Raw genomic sequence first — 15924 nt, forward strand, 5'->3', positions numbered from 1 at the left:
CTCTGTAGGAAACTGTGACTTACATGACATGGAAACAAGGCCAAGTGCGGAAAGAGTCAATGGTTCATTCGATATCGCCCCTTTCTTCCCTGGCAACTATCATCCACCAGGCGTTCCTCCCATGCGCCTAGCCATATCAAGGCCGTACTCTTGCCCGAGCCAGCAGACTGACAATGATCCCTTCCATGCCTCGGTCTGTCCAAAAGAGCTTTGCTAGCCAGGCAGTGTCCCATGTACCTCTAGTGGCGTACTTGCTACTTCCAGAAGGATAATAGTAGTGGAGAAAAAGAGAGCGATAGTAACGACGACGACGATAGATGACAGCGACGATAAATGTTCATGCGATCAGAGGCGATATACAGATTCCACGCTTGTGCGGTGGATACTGCCCTGTTTGCAAACTTCTTCTCAAAAGCTCACGGCATCTCGATCTTGTACTCCAAAGCATCCCTTCCGACGACCGCCGGATCCTCCACGGCCTTGACCCACGAGATGGACTTCTCATCGTACACAACCTCGTAGCTGAATATGTGATCCCCATCGCTGCTCTCCCCAGTACGGCTCCGAAGCGTCTCCTTTGCCCGATTAACGCCCTCCAGCATCGTGACATACGTACACGTATCCCAAAGCCCATCCCGGCGAGGAAACCTGCGCAGCAACCTCATCGCGTCCGCCTTCACGCTGTCATCGGCACACAGGATGGCCGCCGCGCCGAGCGGCCACGTGGGACTGATGCTGTTCATTGTGAACACCTCGCCCATCTTCGCGTGCCGCTGTTGAATTGTGAGAAACTTCTCGCTGAGCGTGACGACCTCCCTGAACGCGGGCGTCAAGGATACGAGTGCTTCCCAGTCCGTGTAATTTGCTGTTTTTGTAGGTACGGACAGATACGTAGAATGTATCCTCAGACCGAGGGTCTTCAGCCGCTCCCGATCTTCTTGGTCTTTAGCGTGCTTTTCCGGCGCCCCCACCAGAGGCAGGAACCTTGCTCGCCAGCGCTCAATGAATTTCATGTGCTCCTTGACCTTCTCAGTAGATATCGGCAAGCTCTGTGTCGAGGGATACGCTGCCGGCGACTTGTTCCCCGTCCCTTCGACCCTGAACCCAATCAATAGTGGTGCGTGGTGTACGACATGGTGCTGGGTAATCTCCCACCAGCGATGTGCCTCGTCGAGGGTATCAAAAACCTCCGGCATCTCATCCACAGCATACCGCTTCATCCTCCCTCGACAGCACCACGGAACATGCTCTTCAGTCTCAGCGGGATGATCTCCTCCATGACTCCACGACTGCATCGTAAGGCGTTGGAAGTTCGCAACTATCGCCTCAAGCAGCGGCGTCCTCTTCCGCCCGACCCGTCGCTCATACTGATCAAGAATGTGACATCCGTGATTCAAGTGAATCAGCGCCGCCTTCCTATCCCCTTGCAACGCCTCAAACATGAAGAACAAAAGACACGTCATGAGCACCTTCGGGAACGACTCCTCCGTTGTGACCGACGCCGCCGTGTGCTGCAACGCGCGGTTATAGTACCTCAACGCATCAGAATAATACGGCCCCTTTCCCCTGAGCCGCTGCTCTCTCGTGAAACTCCCCAACGACGCAGCGCCAATTGCAAAAGCCGCATTCCTCACGCCGGCGTCGGACCTCGCGAGCTGTGGTATCGTCTCCGTGATCAGCTCCGACGGGAACACCAGCGTGTCACCCGCGAACCACAGCCAGTGGTCAAAGTGGTCCCGCTGCAGCTGGCTGGTGAACACGAGGCCCTCGTAGCTCGGCTCGACCACCCGCGGCGAGATGGCCACCACCGCGTCCCTCGGCGACCGCGACGCCTGCTTCGGGGGTGTCTTCGGTGCCCGCGGCTCCGTGATGTAGCCCTCGCACGGGACCTTGCGCTTGACGCAGTTGTGGCATGTCGGCTTCGCTTCGTCACATTTTACCCTGCGGCGTCTGCCATAAACGTCAACATTGACAAGAACATGTCTCAGTCTGAAGAATGATTACATACTTGCAAGTAATGCACCCGGTCCGCACCTTGGGCTTGCTGGCCCGGGTGCTGGGCCCGTCCTTGCGCGGCCAGTCCTCGAGCGCGAAGGTGAGCACTTCCGGGCCCGGACGAATCGTCATAGGGCTGATTGGTCTGATCGTAGGGCTGAAAGTCTGGTGCGAGAATACGCTTGTAAGCCGGCGGCGTCCCAGCGACCCGGTTGCGGTTTCGTCTCGTTGGTTGTGAGACGGGGGTGGACAAACCAGAGTTCATCGACGGATCTCTCGTATGTCCTGAACAGGAAGTGCGGGAGACAACGGTCCCTTATCTAACCCACACGCAACAAGAGAAAAAATGACAGATCAAATGTGTTTTTCAACAAGAATGAGATGAACTCGCGGCGGCTGTTGTGATGAATTTTTCCGTCAATTTGCTGTTGCCTAAACTTCCCCCCTCACATCCACGTTTCCGCGTAACATCAAACGGGCAGAGAAAGCGTCATCTGGGCAGAATTAAACCCCATGTTCCAGATATAAACTCTGATCTACGATAAGGGAAAGAAGAAGGCCGTCGGGAAAGGGCAGCTCGGGAAGGCTATTCGTAGGATTCGCAGTGCAATTAGAGTGTGCCAGGCACTGCCCCCCCTTAGCAGGTGTGCCAAGTGAAGGGAGACCGGACATGGGTACTCGGGAAACTCGATCTCTGACTGGTGCGAAAGTCTAATGTAACATGGCAAAGAGCGCACCCAGAACCGGCCAAGCCAGGCAGCAGCAAAGTCTATGACGATTCCATGAGATGGTAATCATCACCTAAGGCACGATCACTGGAGAAACGGGCATAATTTTCGAATTTGACGACGATATTGGGGGCTGCGTGGGTGTAAGCGAGCGTGGGATTAGGGGACGCTAAAGATGCAACGGTGATGCGTTGGAACGGTCTGGATCGATCGCTCTCCTGCGGGAAAGAGGCAGCTGGATTGAGCTCCTAAGCGAGAACGAGGAGCATTCCCCGGAGATCGTCGGCGTAGGGACGGCGTCCGGACCGGGCCGACCCCATTTGGTCCGAACCACGAGCGGCGCCCTTCGGCGTTGCGGGTCTGGCCCTACTTGCAGTGGCCGGGAGTGCTCGGCAGGCGAAATCTTCTGCGCATCTCTTGCGACAGTATGTTGATGCTCAGATTTTCTACTCTTTCCCGCCTCGTTGCAGTACGCCTTCTTTCTTCTGCATGCGGCCGTCCTGATGCCCGCGCACTGCCTCCACGTCCATCTCGCGCCCCGAGACTTGCAACGGCATTCGCCGAAAGAACAACCGGAATGGGACAAACGGCGGCGGCAGGGCGTACCGAAACCTTTTCCGGACCGAAGAGATGCCAGCATGGATGTCGACCCCATGGAATGCACCATTTTTGTCAACTCGTGTCCGGACAACCTGAGCTGCGATGCTCCTCAGTAGCAGAAGCAATCGAGAAAAAACGCTGACGGCTTTTGACCATACGCAAAGGACAAAGAAGAAAGCTGAGTAGATGCTCTTCGTGGCTTGAATCATCGGCAAAATGATCAAGACGCCAATGATGATCATCATCTCGCCGAGGAGGAGCAATGGCAGGAACACCACGCCCGGGATTACCTCCCAAGCAGTGTCAAGGTAAACTGAAAGGTCTTCCGCCTGGCGAAAGAGGCTTCTGTAGATGCCGTGGGGACCCTGGCGGCGATGAGTGGTCGTGCTCGAAAAGATGCATGGGGGAAACACTAACCATGGCAGTTTTGACACGCACGTTTCTCCGGCTTTCAATGATTCAAGGCTATTCGTCGACTCGAAGATCATCACTCGCAAGTTGAAAAAATGGCACCTGGCTTTGAGAGATTCAAGTTCCATTATGATCGTACTAATCTGGCCACGTCCCAACTTTAGCATCTTTCAGCTGCCTAGCACCGTATATGTCATCTCGTGAGGTGAGAAGATAAGAGAAGATGCCTTCTCCAGCAAAGTAACCGAATTTGGCAAGCTATCCTAAAGGGCTGGCATAGCATGACCGGCCTTCATTATCTTACATCTCGGTGGTGACTTGGAGCGAGGTTAGTGTAACACAGCCAATCCATCCACCAATCTTTCTCATTACGACCATAAGCTGAACAAGAACATCAACGTGGAAGATGATGTTCATCACGTAAACAGGCTCATACACTTGTGGGTCAAGTCTTCTATGGGCTCCCATCTTTGTGTCAATATTTGGTTGACCAAAAACTAGCGTATTCGAGCATGGCATGTGCGTCACAGCTGCTGACAGTTGCCAGCATTCATGGGGTGTATAGAAGCTTCTTCTTCATACCCCTGGACAAGCCAGAGCGTACAATGAAAAAAGAGGTTCGCGTCGCCTGGAGGCAGTGTAATACCAGGGACACTGTGGGATGAGTCATGTGCAAGCACAGAGGACTCTTCCCTAAAGCCAAAAATAAGAATAATCACGATTGGTCTCCTTAGAGACCTTTCAGAGATTAAACTGAAAAGAACAGATACTACACTTGATCTAAGCCAAAAGGCTGCGAAGGGGTTAGCAAATGAAGTCCAAATTTAGGATCAAGGCAAAACTGACCAAAGAGAGCTAGAGAAGAAAAGAAAAAGAAGAGGAAGACGCGGAGACAGACGCTCATTATATAGAGTTGTGGTGGGCGGTGTCGCGGGGGACAGATCACTCGTGTGGCAGAATTTGGGACGAACTGACTCAGCCGAGACCCGGAGAGTCTTTCCACCGAGTGGGAACAAAAGGAAATGAGCCCTAGAAACATCCAATCAAAGTGTTTTGTGTTCATGCGGCTGTCTTGGGGCTCGGCCATGTTCCGGTCGTGTTACCTAAACTTTCCACATTCCTGACAGGGTATGGCTCAAGAGGGGTATTTCATTGGCTCGAGCGTGTTTTCACGTCACTGATTGTCTTCGGCACCTTGCAAACAGGCTGTTCCATTGAGGTCTATGGAGAAATGGCTCAGGAAGAATATTGGATGCGCCAGGTGAAGGGCATGAATGGTTATTGCAATTAAGCATCCCTTGAGAGGAAGATTCGATATTTGACAGCCGCCTTCTTCACCGAGCTCACCGTGATGGCGTTTGGTCAAGGGAAGAAGTGGTGGGGTGGCTGAGAAGGTCGTGGCTTGACTGAAGTCAGAAATTGACCGCATACAGAACCTCTTTGGCCAGGCGCCGACGGGACACAACAATTCTACACGAGCGTCGAACTCGATGGATTTCAAGAGAAATATCGAAATTAGCTACCTTGTCGATGGAACAAGTGATCACGTAGGGTTGGCCGGACAAGCGACCGATGATCATCATTGAGATTCACGGAGCTTGATGGTGGGAAGCCGCATTTGGCCGCTCGTGATATCTCGAGAACAGCCAGGTGTGCTTATCGGTCTTGGATTGCGCGAGAACATCCAGATAAACATCGCTGAAAGAGACTGTGGCGTACTCACTGTTTGAGAATGCTTGAGATCGAAATTGAGGTCAGCGGCGATGTTTCGAGAATCATACCCGATGTTTGATGTTTTTCGTCTTGTTTCTGCCGACGTTTCTGCCGTCGTCGCTGTTGTCTTCGTCGTCGTCGCTGTTGTATTGAATGTCTCTTGTTGTTGCTGTCTTTATTGTCCATTAGTGCTGTCGCTTTCGCTGTTGTTGTTGTTGTTGTCGTCGTCGTCATCATCGTCGTCCGTCGTCCGTCGTGCACCGTCGCCCCTCCACATGACGGTGTCCTCGTTTACACAAGTCAACCCCAAGCAACATGTTGTTCCAGAACACCAAGGACAAGCTAATAGAGACTATGCGATAAGTTCGGATAACCCGCACATAAAATTTCAATGATGACACATTCTCCCAGGAGTCAGCCATGATCGCCACAGTCAACAGCCTTCAATCCCACGCCTAAGCAAGTGCCACAAAAACATGAGATCGATGAGACCGTGACCCCCGTACTCAACAGTACAGAACTACATAAAAGACTACTTCTTCCTCTCCTTCCCGACAACCACTGCCACCGGTGTCTGGGCCGGCGGGCCCCTATCTCGGTGCTGCCGCCCCACAGCACCACGCCGCCACCGACACCTCAAAACCCGGGGCAACGGGCCTTCGGGCCGTCATTTGGCCCGTCTCGGCCATTTGGCTGCGTGAGGCCTGACTCCCTTTGGCTAGTACCCGGAGACCAATTGCGAGGGCATGCGCCGAGGAAAACAAGCAAAAGGAACACCACCAGCAATACATCGTCTCGTATCTTGCCACGTGAGTTCGTGTCTGACTAGAGAAGAAGGCCGGAGTCTTCGTGTATTTGGCGCTTAACAAGTCGAGGAGGCCGTTTCGTTGCCAACTTCACCTTGCGAAGCTTATTGACAACCAGCTGTATTGTCGACCCGGGGGATAGTCATAGGCATAAGGGAGATCCCGTTCGGGGTGATCAAGCCAGGGTGCGTCTAGTTGAACAAATATAGGAAAACTGGGTTAGAGAGCCGGCTGTCAGTCTAGGAGAGATACATACCATACTACTTCACCAGGTACAAGTGTCAAGGCAGGATCAACCTCACCTTTCTCACGTTTCCTTCGCTCCTGCCTGACTAGCTTGAAAACTGTACTTTCCTTGCCTTGTTCCTTGCTCTTTCCCTCTACGAAAATAACCTAAACGCAGCGTTTTCGCAGGTATAAAATCCATTGTTTTGGCGGCCACGTCGTGAAAGAACTTTCTCTTCTATTCATCCCACAACGTTCGTCAACGACCTGCACCAATTTTGAAGGCATCACGCCTTTCAAAGACGTACGCACTTGAGCATCAGAGGTCTACGAGACTGGTGGGGGAAAGTTGAGAACAACTAGCTTGCGCACCATCTGAGCAAGAACACGGAGGAACAAGAACGAACCTTAGAATATCAAGAATCGGGGTATTCAGAACTACCAAGAACAAGACCCAATGATGCCTACTGCCGACGCAAACATGGCCAGTATCGAAGAGCGCCGTCAAATTGTCAAAACACATCTCAAAGAGGTCCACGACTCTCACGAGAGCATCAAAGAGGACATCGAAGTAGACCTCGACTCGCTTGGAGACGATTACAGGCTCTTAGTCATTCATGAGCGCTTGATCAAAGTGCTGGAGAAGAGACTGGAGAGGCTACGCAACTCCGGTAATACATCTTCAGATAAGGCTAAGGATAGCAGCGAACCTGAGGATGACAGCGAGCCTGAGGAGAAGAGCGAGCCTGAGGAGAAGAGCGAGCCTGAGGAGAAGAGCGAGCCTGAGGAGAAGAGCGAGCCTGAGGAGAAGAGCGAGCCTGAGGAGAAGAGCGAGCCTGAGGAGAAGAGCGAGCCTGAGGAGAAGAGCGAGCCTGAGGAGAAGAGCGAGTCTGAGGAGAAGAGCGAGTCTGAGGATGACAGCGAGCCTGGGGAGAACGGAGAAGAGGGCGAGTCCGATAGTGACGCCATTTCCGAGGCGGACAGCGACAACTCATCAGAGGTTGAAATCCAAAGGACAGCTACAGCTATCCCAGCCCACCAGGACGCTGACCAGAGGCAAAAGAGCGATGGTGCGAAGAAGCGACGCAGAGACGAGTCTGAGGATTTGGAAAGCGATCAGGAGAACTCCTTCAGCAAGACAAAGAGATCGAGACATCATGCTGGCGGCTACGTCTCTGCTTTCGACGAGGAGGATCTGAAGCTGGTCAGGTTCTTCCGGAGGATGTCTCAGCTGTCCACCAAGCGCCAGATCGAGAGCTTCAAATGGATTCATCCTATTGGGAAGAAGATGATGGTAGGATGGATGGATATGGTTGAGTCCTTCCAGAACATGGCCATCACAGCGGCGAAGAGATAAGCCAACCATCTGCTACATCGTCTCATTTCCGTCAACCAGTCGGCACTTTCCGACGTTCTATTCTTTCTTTCAGCATTCTTACGATTATCAGAATCTCACACACAACAGCTGCGCAACTTTTCTTATGGGAGACGTTTTTGCAGCATTTTCAGCATCAGACGGAGAGCCAATGAATTGGTCACAAAGTAATCACAGGGAGGGTCATTCGATGACCAGCGGAGGACGAGGTTCCAGCAGAGCAGAATTACACAGCGATTGATTTTTCATGGCACAGAAATGGACAGCACAGAGACTAGCCACATAGACTAGGCCAGATATCTCTGTATTCTACAGTTTACAATAATGGGGACTCTTCTAACGTCATCTATGAGTTGTCAATTTGCCTATAGGAAGCTCCCGCCCTGACATTCTGACGTTTCCAGATCGCTGTTCGAGTCATCTTTGAGAAATTAACGGACGAGGATGCTAGTAGGGTCGAGGCTCGACTTTACCTTGTTTCTGTATCCATCATTCCATACGTGTACCCGGGTGTCAATCTCACGACCCACGGATGTCGAAGGCCAATGGAAACAACTCTAACGTGCAATAGCACGTGCTCGTCAATCTTGTGATATGCATTGTTGTACTGCCAGTCAATGAGCGACTCTAACATTGTGCCGACCCAGGTCCCCATCTGAGTACCTTGCTCACAACACCTGCTACCGTACCTATTATAATCTCATTCACTGGATGAATGTTCATTAGTGTTAGTGTGACGTGCCACGGTTTCGAAGCCGTGATGTGAGGTGGAGAAAAGCGCAAGAGGAGGGTTTCATATCGTAAATACCGACGAACAAAGAGTCGCAGGCTATATTTTCGCACATCTCTTCACCGCTATTATCTATACAGATTTCTAATACAATTACAAGAGTAGAACAAAAATCAGAATATAATCAGAGTCTTTAGAGAACGGTAAAGGTTTTGGGAAAGGTTTTTGTCGAGCATATGTCGCAGACCAAAAGGTCGTACACAGCTTGCTTCTCAAGTCTCCAGTCTCCCGAACTGGCAGTATCTCAGTCTTTTCGGAGGTTACGACGTCCAGCTTTCTTCCGATATGAAAATCATACCCGAGACTATTGGGTCTACATCGTCAAGACCGCAACTGCGATGGTCGTCCTGGGATCCGAGACAACATGATAGGGTCAAGTGGGGGAGGGAACAGGATGGGAAAACGACAACAGTCGTGAAACTTCACCCTAGAAACGAAGTTTGAGTTAAAGGCTTGCTTCAGCAAGAGAGAAACCAAGGATAGCGTCAAGTACTAACATGGTCAAAGATGCATGTCTGAGTAAAATCCTTTGCAACTTCAACATTTAAGTCTATCTAGCTTAATGTGATCAACTGCATGTATTCCTGTATAGCAAAGACCTTCGACATATCCAGCTAGAATCCATTAGTGTATAAATATTCCTCGTATCTACCGCTCTGTTGACTAACTTTCTCTCCTCTTCAACTACAATACCTCCCAAGTACCCACGCCTTGGCTATTGGAGTGGCAACTTTCAAGAGTATCACCAGTTGCACACAGTTTCAGATTGGAAAGGCTGCTGAGAACGGAGCGAAGTGCTCATCAAGCAACGATAGCCGCTAGGAAGCCAGAAAGCAACGCGAGGAGGGCGGAGACACTAAGGTGACGAGGGATGTCCTCAATGAGCTGCAGTTGAATACCAAGATCATGGGTTCGTGCGAGGAGCTGGAGATCAGCTTGGGGAAGAGTCTGGAGAAAAGCCTGGAGAACCCACGTAGCTCCAGTTACGCATCTTCCGACAAACACGCCGAACGAGACAACGAGTCTCGAAAAGACAAGAGAGAGCAGAGGATCAAAAGGCTTCGAGTGACGGAGAAGAGCGACACAAACATTCGCAGCTACAACGTTCGTGATTTCAGCGAGCCACCTTCTGCGGACTCCGGCAACCGCAACTATGATGGAGGATGCTCTACGGATGAGAGCGGTATGAAACCCACAGACGTTGAGAAGGAAGAAGGGTGCATGGATGTCAAGAAAGACAGGTCTAGGGGCGTGGTCAGTGATAAATCGCCGAAGGTTGAGACTCGGAACCTGAAGAGAGCGAGAAGCCAACAGCAGGATCATACCAGCAAGAAGCACTGGAGTCATAGGAAGGAGAGTCGAAACACGGAGGAGTCAAAGAACGAGCACCGGTCGGAACAGCGCGAGGTTGATGATGAGAAGAAGCGCCGCAGAGGCGATGCCGACGAGCTGGATAGCAACCGGGAGGAGTCAACAAACGGACGCAAGAGAACCAAAAGAGAAGACAAGGCGGAAGTGCCTCCTGACACCGACAACATCACCCAGATCATGAAGTTCATTAGACGGATGGCTCTCCTGTCCGACGAGCGTTTGATGCAGAATCTCCAACATGGCTTTCCCCTGCATGCTCAGGACACGATTCTGGCAGGTTTTCGTATCATCGAATGGTTCCAGGGCACTGAAAGTAACTTGGAGGACCTTTGAGCCGGCTGCCCAAATGCTTGATGTTTGTTACACATTTGAGCATATCGAAAAACTCAGCCCGCCATCAGCGTTTCGATGCAACGGAAAACATCTCATACGCTGAGATACAGAAGAACTTTTACACGACAGTTGAGCTCTATATTCACACACACAAAGTGAGAAGAAATCAATCGATCACGAACAGAGAGGTTTGGTGAAGAAGCCTACAGGGGCATTGACGCCGGAGGGAAGCCGAGGATTGAGTTTACAAAGTAGGCTGAGTTACTCTTAGCAGACCAGTTTCCTTACAGCGATTCGTCTTAATAGCACAGGACTAGCTATATGCATCTCCAACGCGGTCTTATACTCGCAAGCTCTGTCAAATCCTGGCCCAATGTCATGTTCTAATGCCCAAGTTCTGGTTTACAGGAACACGGGATTTACCTGTATTTCACTGTAAAAGCCCACCTAAACGAGGCTCTTAAAAAGAAACAACCTAGAATTCAGCCGAAGATCAACATTTCTGTGCCTTAGCTGATTTCGTGTGTTATATCTATTTTAGAAATACTATAACTATCTATTTAACAATAAACGAGCCTTCATATCCAATAGACTTGACATCCTCAATGTTGATTTATCTGCACTCCCGACGAGCATTTACACGGGGGAAAAGACTACGGCAAAATTCACCCTGTTCGCGGGCACAATTCTGGAAACACTATAGGTACTTTTGCCCTCTACCGGCCAAGGAAAACAGTACAGAAACCCCATACGTTCCTGCTAGCAAGTAAACCCTCTGAACATCACCGCATAAAGTTCAGGAGGCGCGAAGTCAAGAGGTCTGTCGCTCTAAGCAGGTAAAAATGACTGAACGGCTAGAGGCCTTACACGAGGGTATCAAAGCTAACGCATCGATTAATTCATGACTACACTTTCTCTTTTATTCATCCCACAGTAAACGTCAACTATCTATATCTTTTCTGAAGGTATCACGCCCTTCTAGAGTCATCACGACTTTCATAGACCCGAATTCAGTTCAATTCTCGCATATCAAGCTGACGAACGTACCCAGACAATGCTCAAAACCGACTTGAAGAACGACAACTCAAAGAAGAGAATCACTGCCCCAGATGAACCTACGGCTCAGGAGGTCGGACAGGGCGGCAGTCTCGAGTGTCGTGGAGTTTGGGTTGGCTGGTACCTCCCGCTCGAGGACCTCCAGTTCAACCACAAGGTGCACAAGGGCCTTTCGGTCAAAAGGCTGTGCGAGGGAGATGGCGCAGATTCTCAAATCGCAGCTGCGAGAGCCATAGCGCCCACCACGAAGGCCCTGAGGTTTATCTTGCAGCTCGGTCGCGGATTCAGTAACATCAAGTATCACGCTTTAGCGTACCCAGACGCGGACACTGGCTTGTGTTCGGCCGTCCAAATTGACGGGAGCACAGATCAGATCTTCTTCTTCAGAGAATGCCAGGACGTGGCAAATGACATCGGGAAGCTGAAAGAGCGGAGGAAGACATGGAACCAAATTTGCCGGCAGCTGTGCGGAGGAGTGCAGAACTCAAATCCAGAAGCCTTGAGATGGAACTCTGCCAAGGATAACGAAGAACGGCCAGCTTCAAGCTCCAGGGAGCTCGTACAGCCCCAACATGTCTACTACCAACTTGAATCGCTCGACTGACCAGCTGCGACTTCTCATCGAACAGCATGAATTCACTCCCAACGAAGCAGAGAAAGCCCTAGAAGAGTTCTACGTAAGTTGGCGTCTCATTTATGCTACCATTGTCTAACAATTAACGTAGATTCTCAACCCCGGCCTTGACAAGACTTTCACCCCACACATCATTCCCGACATTCTCAGTGCCACATTAAGAATCATTCACGAAGATCCGGAGAGATTCGAGCTCGGTTGAAGCATGATCATAAGCCTGCTCTCTAACCTTAACCTACCGCTTAAGCGTCACGACCAGTCAACCGATGAGAACGGCCACGAGTTCAAGAGCATCGTTGAAGATGCGTTCGAACAGGCCCGAAACCAGTGCCTAGCCAATCTTTCTGCGATGAAGAGTTTTACCGCCGCCAACGGAGTTACTGGGATGCTCAAAGCCAATGGCAAAGGCACACCCGACGCAGTCAAGCCCACGCCACAAACCCTCGAGAGCGCCGTCGAAACCCTCAGCGCAACCACCGACAGAACAACGGTCGCCAAGCCCAGGGAAGACGCGATAACCAAGGGAACAAATCGAGGAAGCCAGTCCGATGCCCTGGACAGCGAAGAGGAGAAGCAATCCAGAGAGAGCAAGAGAGCAGATCTGAGAGATCAGCGGGTCGCCGCATCCACTGCGAAGAGACTCGTTCACTTCATCAGTGATATGGCCAAGGACCCCGAGGAGGTACAGATTCAAGTCATCCAGCGCTGCTTCTTGGATAGCACCCTTCAGGACTTCCTATTCGAAGCCGAACTCACCCTTCACATGAGAGAGGTCGTGATGAGCAATGCGAAGCGTCAAACCGACACTGCAGCCAGGCAGTCACCGACACTCTATTCTTATTATCAGGGAAGCGAACTTCACTCAGAAACGGTCGATACAATATTATACAACAGTTTTGCAATAATTTGAGCATCTGTTCGAGAAGAAATGAGGGAGGGTTGCAAAGTGATCACATTTGCAGGAGCAGGCAAGGGTCGTCTTGTGACGGGCGGAGAGTGTGGTTTTGGCAAAGATAGCGATTCATCTTGATAGCACGAAAACCAGCTCCTTGCGTGAAACCCAGCGGTTTCTGATACTCGGTTTCTTAAGTCCTGGCTTAAGGCTCTTATGACGACGTCCTGACTCACATGAGTTTGCTCATCCCTCAAGGTAATATCCAAAATCGTATGCGCTCTGAAGAAACTACCCAGGAACCAGCCGAAGATCGGTAATTCCATGCCCTAGGTGACTTCGTGTGTCATGGCTAGCGTAGAAACACTGCATCCACGAGGAGAACATGAACCTCGACGTCACATAAGACTTGACATCTTCAATGACGAATCCATCCCCAAGGAGTCTCACTCAAATCACACAAAACAACCCACTCCAAGCACCCTCCGCACGCTTCTCTCCGAAGGACACCCGCCACCATTGCGCCTCAACTGTCAAAAAGTCTCACATCCCACGGCCCCCAGGAACTTACACCATACGCAGGAAAAGGGGGGGCCTGGCCAGCCAGAAACAGACTCCACAGATAAGAGCCGAACCTGTGCCCTTTCAAACGCGGGACACAAGGGATCTAATATCCCAAACACACCAAGGAATCCAAACTCTTTTCCCCGGAGAGAGAGAGTGAGAGAGAGAGGCGTAAAAAAAGAAAGAAAAGGGGGGGAAGACACACATCCAGAACCATCACCGCCACGCTTTGCAACCCCAGGAACGCGGCTCCCTCACACCATCCCTCAGCCGCATCCGCATCGAGAAAACACTCTGGAGGGGGGCGCACAGTGACACGCAGCCGAATTGACGCCCTTGATTGGTCAATCCCTCGACAACGGGGAGCTACGGGCGTAGACACACTGACAGCTTAGGAGCTGTGTCCATCCATCCACAATAGTTCCCAAACATTTGCGTATCTCGCCATGAAATAATGTCAATTACTTCCATTCTGCTGCCCAGCGGCTCGCGCTAATTTTCTCTCCCTTGGCCCCGTCTCCTCGGACATACGAGCATGTCTCTCCTAGCCCTTCCCCGATGCTCGAGAATTTGATGCTCAGGAGCTCTAAACTCCTAGCTGCGTGGCTTGCAATCTTGGTCGTTTCCGTGTAGCTAGATCGTCCTCCTTGGGCCGGCCCCCACGTCCAAATGTCTCTCCATCACAGACAACTTTCCATCATCCACAATCCCCTTCACCTCGAGTCTGCGTCAGCACACATCACCAGCATCTTTGCTAATCACCTCTCTTTCTCGAGAAGGGCTACGAACCTCCCCTCGTATCTCGCATACGCGCCACGAACACCGCCAGGTACTGCGTACTACATCAACACCCCCCGACCCCCGCTTTACCAAACAAGGTAAACCGGCGCCTCTCCAGTCGTACCGCCCTACTTCCCAGAAACGACGTTTCTCTCCGAAGGGAACACACGAAAAGATCGTCGCTGCACCAGCACGCAATACAAGGCAAAAAAGATTGCAGACCGTAAGATAAAACCAAGATAACAAGAACCCTTCCTGCAGCTTACATACATGCAACATTACACCAACATGCATGTAAAACACCACGCCTCTCAAGTTTCTCAGGGTCCCCTTCTCCGCCGCCGCCGCCCCATGGGCACCCCCCTCCTCAGAAATCCAGACCGCAGCCAGTCCCTCTTTTTTCTTGCTGCCTTTTCGCCACCGCCCAGGGAAAATTGTGTGAATTGAGACGGAAAGAATTGAGACGGAAAGCAAAACGTACGTACACGTAACACAGGCAAGGGACGAGAAGGAAAAAAAAGGCGTGGGTTCTCCACGCCCCTTTGGCGTTCGGGATCATGCCCTCATCGTGCATTATCAAAACCCGATACCGCAAAAGTCTCCGAACACTCTCACGCCGTGCTCTGTGTTTCTCTCTCACCCCGCCCTTCTCCAGTGGTCCCTCCCCCACCTCCACGTCTCCCTCCGGCTTCAGCGTCCCCCCCTCCCTTGGCCGGTTATCTCGAACTCCCAAGGTCCAAAGGCATGCCGCAAACGCAACCCGCAACCTTGTCCAAGCCGTCTCCCACCCCATCCCCCCTCTAAACAACCAAAACAACAAAACTCTCACACCCAATTCGTAATCCCACTCACCTTACTCAACAGCATCGACTCAGGCCCGAGAAAGTTACACCACCAAGTTACCGAAACAAGCAAAAAGCCGCAACCCACAAAAAGGAAACAGAGATAACCATACCGCGGTAGTTGAGCAAATAGTGTGTGTGATGTCCTGCATGACGACTCAAGAAAACCCGGCATAGGTCGTAGATAACCTTCAATGCCACATTTCTCTCTCCACCATCAGGAGACTCAAAGGACCCTTGAGGACCCTGAAAAACGAAAGGATTAAAAATCGTGGGATAGAACAAGCATCAGACCTGCATAGCTCCGGCCGCCCTCCGCCGCCCATCATCCACAAAAAGCCCACAACCCAAGCAAACGCCAGAAACAAAATAGATCGTCGTCGGAGGAGGAGGATCCCTTCTCTCAGGGCAGTCAGTTCCCGTCAATCAATGCAGCCTGACACGAGCCACGAAGTCCCTGACCGTCCATCCACCACATCAATCCTCGGTCCGTCCCTACCACCACCGCAAACCTACCCAACAACACTCACCAAATCCAAATCCAAACAAAGAGATCACACTAAGCATTAAACAAAACCATGGCAATGGCACGGCCAGTGATCAACCGCAGGGATACTCCAAAAAGGATAGATAGTCGATAGATAGATCGAGCCTCATAATCAGCCTCACTCCCCACCCGCCAACCTCACCTACTACGCCCCCAAAACATGCACTAAACCAGATCTCCATCTCCATCTCCCGCAAGAGAAGAGCCTCACGGGTCCCGGGGGCTAGGGGAGCGGGGACAGGAAGAGCACGTAATCACCTCC

General features: G+C 51.4%; 5 protein-coding genes across 5 annotated transcripts; 4 read left to right on the forward strand and 1 right to left on the reverse strand.

The window, feature by feature from the left end:
- Window positions 1-416: 416 nt before the first annotated feature.
- On the reverse strand, window positions 417-2127 carry atnN-8 (Aspercryptin biosynthesis cluster-specific transcription regulator atnN; the record flags this gene model as incomplete). The annotated part of the gene is made up of 2 exons (XM_032025597.1): window positions 417-1950; window positions 2009-2127. 2 exons carry the CDS (start codon window positions 2125-2127, stop codon window positions 417-419), a joined length of 1653 nt encoding a protein of 550 aa, XP_031877822.1.
- A 4832-nt stretch (window positions 2128-6959) lies between these two features.
- On the forward strand, window positions 6960-7835 carry infB-0 (Translation initiation factor IF-2; the record flags this gene model as incomplete). Its single annotated transcript, XM_032025599.1, has 1 exon — window positions 6960-7835. The coding sequence occupies one exon, from the start codon at window positions 6960-6962 to the stop codon at window positions 7833-7835; it is 876 nt and encodes a 291-aa protein (XP_031877844.1).
- Window positions 7836-9549: 1714 nt separating this feature from the next.
- On the forward strand, window positions 9550-10347 carry CGGC5_v001019 (uncharacterized protein; the record flags this gene model as incomplete). Its single annotated transcript, XM_032025600.1, has 1 exon — window positions 9550-10347. The coding sequence occupies one exon, from the start codon at window positions 9550-9552 to the stop codon at window positions 10345-10347; it is 798 nt and encodes a 265-aa protein (XP_031877846.1).
- Window positions 10348-11401: 1054 nt separating this feature from the next.
- CGGC5_v001020 (uncharacterized protein) lies at window positions 11402-12007 on the forward strand (the record flags this gene model as incomplete). The annotated part of the gene is made up of 1 exon (XM_032025601.1): window positions 11402-12007. The coding sequence occupies one exon, from the start codon at window positions 11402-11404 to the stop codon at window positions 12005-12007; it is 606 nt and encodes a 201-aa protein (XP_031877824.1).
- Window positions 12008-12242: 235 nt separating this feature from the next.
- CGGC5_v001021 (uncharacterized protein) lies at window positions 12243-12947 on the forward strand (the record flags this gene model as incomplete). Its single annotated transcript, XM_032025602.1, has 1 exon — window positions 12243-12947. The coding sequence occupies one exon, from the start codon at window positions 12243-12245 to the stop codon at window positions 12945-12947; it is 705 nt and encodes a 234-aa protein (XP_031877821.1).
- Between the last annotated feature and the right edge of the window lie 2977 nt (window positions 12948-15924).

Source organism: Colletotrichum fructicola, assembly GCF_000319635.2.
Source record: "Colletotrichum fructicola Nara gc5 chromosome Unknown KSG_Nara_v1_contig01, whole genome shotgun sequence".
In the NCBI taxonomy this organism is placed as follows: domain Eukaryota; kingdom Fungi; phylum Ascomycota; class Sordariomycetes; order Glomerellales; family Glomerellaceae; genus Colletotrichum; species Colletotrichum fructicola.